Source organism: Colobus angolensis, unplaced genomic scaffold (genome assembly GCF_000951035.1).
Source record: "Colobus angolensis palliatus isolate OR3802 unplaced genomic scaffold, Cang.pa_1.0 Scaffold376, whole genome shotgun sequence".
NCBI classification, from domain to species: Eukaryota; Metazoa; Chordata; class Mammalia; order Primates; family Cercopithecidae; genus Colobus; species Colobus angolensis.
The window spans coordinates 113,061-121,337 of NW_012117110.1; the positions used below are offsets into that span (position 1 = coordinate 113,061).

Sequence of the window (8,277 nt, forward strand, 5' to 3'; positions counted from 1 at the left end):
ACTGTGCAATTGATTTGTGTGTGGTATTAAGTAGAGGTCCAATTTTTTTTTTCACATGGATAACCAATTGCCCAAGAACCATTTGAAAGGTTCATCTTTTTCTCACAGATCTGAAGTGCCAGCCTATTATTCTAGGCCAACTATTCTGAGCCATCAGTCAATTTCATGCCTCAGCCAATTCCAGGCTGAGCACTAAAGTCAGTATCCTACTACGATTGTAATTGAGGAGTTTGCTCATCCTTCCGGATCCGAAGGCTGCGATGAATCACGCAGTTCGAAGGGGCTGGGTGCACAGTGACTTCAGTAACCCTGGAGGAGGAGTACTCTGGTAAACTTCTCCAGGCCAGTGGCCACGTACAGGAAGTGTTGCATGCCGGAGGCTGAGAAGATGCTGAAAAGATGCTCCCTTTCTCTCTTCAGTCTTCCCCCAAGTCCCTCATTCTGACATTCTCGCTAGTCCTCACGCGAGGTCGAATACCCAGCTTTATTCCTGCCCAGGGAGCCCGAACAAAGTTTTGGGTCACGTGCTTATTATCCAAGCAGGTGCACTGCCGGTCTTTCATTCCTTTCTAAATAAACAGGAAAAACGTCTACGCTACATGCCCTTCATTTCTGCAGGGTCCCGGATTCGTTCTCTTTGAGGATCCCGGGTCCACACAGACAGGCCACGCCCGGGCCCCAGACTGGAAGTCACACTCCGGGGACTGCCGCTCCCAGCCCGCGCTGGGCCCCAGCCCCGGTTTCCGCCTCAGAGCCGCAGCGAGCGGGGTCCTCCAGCACCGCCCAGAGGCTGGCCGAGGAAGATGCCAGTTCCTAACGCGAGCCCGCAATCACCGTCTGCAGCAGCTCCACCAGCCCTGTTCCTCCTCCCGGGTCCGGGCCACACCAAGAGCTTCGGAACGCGGAAAACTCTGCGGGTCCAGCACGCCAGTACTGACGCGTCTCTTACGCCGCCGGAAGCCGGCGCCGCGTCCGTCACCTAGCATCCCTCTGTTGCCTTGACTACGGCGGGCGCTGTAAGAGTGAAGAAGCTACAAGTGCTGAGGCGAGCTGAAAGAAACCCTGGGAGCCGAGAGCATGAGGAACTGGTGTCTGTGTCAGATTTGTACCTGCGGGTAAGAAGTGGCTGGTGTAGTGGCGGGCCGGGGCTTGGGAGCCGACCTGGGGCCTAGGTGCACGGAGCCAGCTCCTCGGGAACCCTGAGAATGGCCGTCCCCCACAGATCAAGGGACGAGGGCGCAGCGACATCCCCACTTATCCCGCTCGAGTAATACTCTCTCCGCACCCGCCAGCTACCTGGGGGTAAAACCTTTCTTCGTAGCGCCTGAGACTCCCAATCAAGGATGCAAAGTAAAATGCCACACAGGCCGGCTAAATAATATATGTGAAGCCGCGATGGGATATAAGACTGGTGAGTAGTGGGATGTGATCCGACTGGGAGAATACATTTCCACCCCATCATCCCCCACCACAAAGGTAAGAAAGAACAGTGCTCAAGGCTCTGAGTCTGCAACCCGTATCACACTTTCTTTCATCTGCTTTCTGTCCTCCCAGCCAGACCATATTCCCATTCCCGTCCAGTCAGCAGTTCTTTGGGATCCGCCTGACTGAAAAGCCAGTACAATAGTCCCCACCCTGAAACCTAGAATCCAACTGAGTCCTGCCATCACGTAGAAACAGTCTTCTCCTTCCTCAGCTTCACTGTTGACCCAGGGATTAGATCATTATTTGCTAAGTAAATATGAACGTGTCAATCCCTTCGTATTTGGAATCCCCTTCAAAGAAAACACCTGCATGTTGATGGAAAGCAGTTTTTTTGATAGTCTCATAATAAACACAGTTCGTAATTAGAAGTATATTAAAATATCAACAAATTAACTTTGGGTGTATGAATCTGCAGACTGGTGTGCAGGAGAAAATTTTTACTTTTTTTCTAATTCATATCCAACGTAAGTTCCTTTCCCATTCAACTGTTAGGAAATTCAGTCTTCATTATGTTGAAGGCTACCCTTGGAATGCTGTGATTTTACTTTTTGTTTTTTGTTTTTGGTTGTGGTTGCTTTGTTTTTTAAGGGTTTTATCTTTATTTTCTGATAATGCAATAAATAAATACACACGAGGTGTCATAAAAATCTGAGCAAAAATATATTATAAAACGCCTTCATAATTCTATCTTCCACAGATAACAAATGTTCTTTAAGACTTGCTTTACATGTGCATTTCTTTCTTTCTTTCTTTCTTTCTTTCTTTCTTTCTTTCTTTCTTTTCTTTCTTTTCTTCTTCTTTTTGGACAGAGTCTCGCTCTGTCGCCAGACTGGAGGGCAGTGGCACAATTTCAGCTCACTGCAACCTCCACCTCCTGTGTTCAAGCAATTCTCCTGCCTCAGCTTATTGAGTAGCTGGGATTACAGGCAAGCACCACCGCACCCAGCTTATTTTTGTATTTTTAGTGGAGACAGGGTTTCACCATGTTGGCCTCTATCTCCTGACCCTGTGATCTGCCTGCCTCGGCCTCCCAAAGTGCTGGGATTACAGGCATGAGCCACTGCACCCGGCCTGCATTGATTTTTTTTTTTTTTAACAAGAAAAGAGAATATTCTAAGGATACTATTTTTTTATTATTCCTTTGAAAGCATTCTTTTGTGTTATTATTATACTTTAAGTGCTAGGGTACATATGCACAACGTGCAGGTTTGTTACATAGATATACACGTGCCATGTTGGTTTGCTGCACCCATTAACTCATCATTTACGTTAGGTATTTCTCCTAATGCTATCCATCCCCCTGCCCCCCACCCCACGACAGGTCCCCACATGTGATGTTCCCGGCCCTGTGTTCCAGTGTTCTCATTGTTCAATTCCCACCTATGAGTGAGAATATGCAGTGTTTGCTTTTCTGTCCTTGTGGCAGTTTGCTCAGGATGATGGTTTCCAGCTTCATCCATGTCCCTACAAAGGATATGAACTCATCCTTTTTTATGGCTGCATAGCATTCCATGGTGTATATGTGCCACATTTTCTTAATCCAGTCTGTCACTGATGGACATTTGGGTTGGTTCCAAGTCTTTGCTATCATGAACAGTACCGCAGTAAACATACATGTGCATTTGTGTTTATAGTAGCATGATTTATAATCCTTTGGATATATACCCAGTAATGGGATTGCTGGGTCAAATGGTATTTCTAGTTCTAGATCCTTGAGGAATCACCACACTGTCTTCCACAATGGGTGAACTAGTTTACACTTCCACCAACAATGTAAAAGCTTTCCTATTTCTCCACATCCTTTCCAGCATCTGTTGTTTCCTGACTTTTTAATGATCGCCATTCTAACTGGTATGAGATGGTATCTCATTGTGGTTTTGATTTGCATTTCTCTGGTGACCACTGAGGATGAGCATTTTTTCATGTATCTGTTGGCTGCATAAATAGCTCCATTTGAGAAAGGTCTGTTCATATCATTCACCCACTTTTTGATGGGATTGTTTGTTTTTTTCTTGTAAATTTGTTTAAGTTCTTTGCTAGATTCTGGATATTAGCTCTTTGTCAGATGGGTAGATTGCAAAAATTTTCTCCCATTCTGTAGGTTGCCTGTTCACTCTGATGGTAGTTTCTTTTGCTGTGCAGAAGCTCTTTAGTTTAATTAGATCCCATTTGTCTATTTTGGCTTTTGTTGCTATTGCTTTTGGTGTTTTACTGGTGAAGTCCTTGTCCTATGTGGTATTGCCTAAGTTTTCTTCTAGGGTTTTTATGGTTTTAGGTCTAACATTTAAGTGTTTAATCCATCTTGAATTAATTTTGTATAAGGTGTAAAGAAGGGATCCAGTTTCAGCTTTCTACATATGGCTAGCTAGTTTTCCCAGCACCATTTATTAAATAGGGAGTCCTTTCCCCATTTCTGGTTTTTGTCAGGTTTGTCAAAGATCAGATGGTTGTAGATGTGTGGTATTATTTCCGAGGGCTCTGTTCTTTTCCGTTGATCTGTCTCTCTGTTTGGTACCAGTAGCATGGTGTTTTGGTTGCTGTAGCCTTGTAGTATAGTTTGAAGTCAGGTAGTGTGATGCCTCCAGCTTTGTTCTTTTTGTTTAGAATTGTCTTGGCAATGTGAGCTCTTTTTTTGTTCCATATGAACTTTAAAGTAGTTTTTTCCAATTCTGTGAAGAAAGTCATTGGTAGCTTGATGGGGTGACATTGAATCTATAAATTACCTTGGGTAATATGGCCATTTTCATGATATTGATTCTTCCTATCCATGAGCATGGAATATTCTTCCATTTGTTTGTGTCCTCTTTTATTTCATTGAGCAGTCTGTAGTTCTCCTTGAAGAGGTCCTTCACATCCCTTATAAGTTGGTTTCCTGGGTATTTTATACTCTTTGTAGTAATTGTGAATGGGAGTTTACTCATGATTTGGCTCTCTGTTTGTCTGTTATTGGTGTATAGGAGAGCTTGTGATTTTTGCACATTGATTTTGTATCCTGAGACTTTACTGAAGTTGCTTATCAGCTTAAGGAGATTTTGGGCTGAGACGACGGGGTTTTCTAAATATACAATCACATCATCTGCAAACAGGGACAATTTGACTTCCTCTTTTCCTAATTAAATACCCTTTATTTCTTTCTCTTGCCTGATTTCCCTGGCCAGAACTTCCAACACTATGTTGAATAGGAGTGGTGAGAGAGGGCATCCCTGTCTTATGCCAGTTTTTGCCCTTTCAGTATGATATTGGCTGTGGATTTGTCATAAATAGCTCTTATTATTTTGAGATACGTTCCATCAATACCTAGTTTATTGAGAGTTTTTAACATGAAAGAGTGTTGAATTTTGTCAAAGGCCTTTTCTGCATCTATTGAGATAATCATGTGGCTTTTGTCATTGGTTCTGTTTATGTGATGGATTACCTTTATTGATTTGCATATATTGAACCAGCCTTGCATCCCAGGGATGAAGCCCACTTGATTATGGTTGATAAGATTTTTGATGTGCTGCTGGATTCGGTTTGCCAGTATTTTATTGAGGATTTTGCATTGATGTTCATCAGGGATATTGGTCTAAAATTCTCTTTTTTTGTTGTGTCTCTGCCAGGTTGTGGTATCAGGATGATGCTGGCTTCATACAATGAGTTAGGGAGGATTCTCTGTTTTTCTCTTGATTGGAATAGTTTCAGAAGGAATGGTACCAGCTCCTCATTGTACCTCTGATAGAATTCAGCTGTGAATCCATCTAGTCCTGGACGTTTTTTGGTTGGTAGGCTATTAATTATTGCCTCAATGTCAGAGCCTGTTATTGGTCTATTCAGAGATTCACCTTCTTCCTGGTTTAGTCTTGGGAGGGTGTGTGTGTCCAGGAATATATCCATTTCTTCTAGATTTTCTAGTTTATTTGCATAGAGGTGTTTATAGTATTATCTGATGATAGTTGGTATTTCTGTGGGATCTGTGGTGATATCCCCTTTATCATTGTTCTTTGCATCTATTTGATTCTTCTCTCCTTTCTTCTTTACTAGCCTTGCTAGCAGTCTATCAATTTTGTTGATCTTTTCAAAAAACCAGCTCCTGGATTCATTGATTTTTTTAAAGGGTGTTTTGTGTCTCTACCTCCTTCAGCTCTGCTCTGATCTTAATTATTTCTTGCCTTCTGCTAGCTTTTGAATTTGTTTGCTCTTGCTTCTCTAGTTCTTTTAATTGTGATGTAAGGGTAGTCGATTTTAGATCTTTCCTGCTTTCTCTTGTGGACTTTTAATGCTGTAAATTTCCCTCTACACACTGCTTTAAATGTGTTCCAGAGATTCTGGTACGTTGTGTCTTTATTCTCATTGGTTTCAAAGAACATCTTTATTTCTGTTTTAATTTCATTATTTACCTAGTAGTCATTCAGGAGCGGGTTGTTCAGTTTCCATGTAGTTGTACGGTTTTGAGTGAGTTTCTTAATCCTGAGTTCTAATTTGATTGCACTGTGGTCTGAGAGACTGTTGTGATTTCTGTTTTTCACATTTGCTGAGGAGTGCTTTACTTCCAACTATGTGGTCAATTTTGGAATAAGTGTGATGCAGTGCTGAGAAGAATGTATATTCTGTTGACTTGGGGTGGAGAGTTCTGTGGATATCTATTAGGTCCACTTGGTGCAGAGCTGAGTTCAAGTCCTGGATATCCTTGTTAACCTTCTGTCTTGTTGATCTGTCTAAAATATTGACAGTGGGGTATTAAAGTCTCCAATTATTATTGTGCAGGAGTCTAACTCTCTTTGTAGGTCCCTAAGACTTGCTTTATGAATCTGGGTGCTCCTGTATTAAGTGCATATATATTTAGGATAGTTAGCTTTTCTTGTTGAATTGATCCCTTTACCATTATGTAATGGTCGTCTTTGTCTCTTTTGATCTTTGTTGGTTTAACGTCTGTTTTATCAGCAACTAGGATTGCAACCCCTCCTTGTTTTTGCTTTCCATTTGCTTAATAGACCTTCCTCCATCCCTTTCTTTTGAGCCTATGTGTGTCTCTGCATATGAGTTGGGTCTCCTGAATACAGCACACTGACAGGTCTTGATTCTTTATCCAATTTGCCAGTCTGCGTCTTTTAATTGGGGCATTTAGCCCATTTACATTTAAGGTTAATATTGTTATGTGTGAATTTGATCCTGTCATTATAATGTTAGCTGGTTATTTTGCCCATTAGTTGATGCAGTTTCTTCCTAGCATCAGTGGTCTTTACAATTTGGCATGTTTTTTGCAGTGGCTGGTACCGGTTGTTCCTTTCTATATTTAGTGCCTCCTTCAGGAGCTCTTGTAAGGCAGGCCTGGTGGTGACAAAATCTTTCAACATTTGCTTATCTGTAAAGGGTTTTATTTCTCCTTCACTATGAAGCTTAGTTTGGCTGGATATGAAATTCTGGGTTGAAAATTCTTTTCTATAAGTATGTTGAATATTGGCCCCCACTCTCTTCTGGCTTGTAGAATTTCTGCCAAGAGATCTGCTATTAGTCTGATGGACTTCCCTTTGTCGGTAACCTGACCTTTCTCTCTGGCTGCCCTTAACATTTTTTCCTTCATTTCAACCTTGGTGAATCTGACAATTATACGTCTTGGGTTTGCTCTTCTCAAGGAGTATCTTTGTGGTGTTCTCTGTATTTCCTGTATTTGAATGTTGGCCTGCCTTGCTAGGTTGGGGAAGTTCTCCTGGATAATATCATGAAGAGTGTTTTCCAACTTGGTTCCATTCTCCCTGTCACTTTCAGGTACACCAACCAAATGTAGATTTGGTCTTTTCACATAGTCCCATATTTCTTGAAGGCTTTGTTTGATTCTTTTTACTCTTTTTTCTCTAAACTTCTCTGCTCACTTTATGTCATTAATTTGATCTTCAATCACTGATACCTTTTCTTCTACTTGATTGAATCGGCTACTGAAGCTTGTGCATGTGTCACATAGATCTTGTGCCATGGTTTTCAGCTCCATCAGATCATTTAAGGTCTTCTCTACACTGTTTATTCTAGTTAGCCATTTGTCTAATCTTTTTTCTAGGTTTTTGTCTTCCTTGTGATGGATTCAAACATCCTCCTTTAGCTCGGAGAAGTTTGTTATTACCAACCTTCTGAAGCCTACTTCTGTCAACTTGTCAAAGTCATTCTCCATCCAGCTTTGTTCCGTTACTGGCAAGGAGCCGCCATCCTTAGGAGGAGAAGAGGCGCTCTGGTTTTTAGAATTTTCAGCTTTTCTGCGCTGGTTTGTCCCCATCTTTGTGGTTTTATCTACCTGTGGTCTTTGATGCTGGTGACCTTCAGGTGGGATTTTGGGGTGGATGTCCTTTTTGTTGCTGTTGATGCTATTCCTTTCTGTTTGTCAGTTTTCCTTCTAAGAGTCAGGACCCTCAGCTTCAGGTCTGTTGGAGTTTGCTGGAGGTTCACTCCAGACCCTGTTTGCCTGGGTATCACCAGTGGAGGCTCAGTTGGAAATGCAGAAATCACCATCTTCTGTGTCGATCATGCTGTGAGCTGCAGAGTGGAACTGTTCCTATTCTACCATCTTGGAACAGAAAACCCTGAGCATACTATTCTACAATCTGGGTTTTTACTATTTACAATCTTACCATCTTCCAGTGAACATGCATAAAGGCCACCCTCATTCTCTTAAATAACTGTATTCTATTAGCTTATATGATATATTGGTCAAGATTCTTAGTTATGGATAACATAATCTTCTCTGGTTAGTTTAGGCAAAAAGGAATTTACTAAGGAGTATATATATATATATATACTACATATATATATATATATATATATATA

General features: G+C 41.7%; 1 protein-coding gene across 1 annotated transcript in view; it reads left to right on the top strand.

Moving 5' to 3' along the window:
• Window positions 1-1,004: 1,004 nt before the first annotated feature.
• The window catches only part of LOC105520256 (protein FAM154B-like), a 45,685-nt gene continuing 38,412 nt past the window's right edge, over window positions 1,005-8,277 (top strand). The window contains exon 1 of the mRNA XM_011953858.1: window positions 1,005-1,115. Within this exon, the coding sequence (XP_011809248.1) occupies window positions 1,078-1,115 (38 nt within the window). The 5' untranslated portion in view covers window positions 1,005-1,077. The remainder of the gene's footprint in view (window positions 1,116-8,277) is intronic.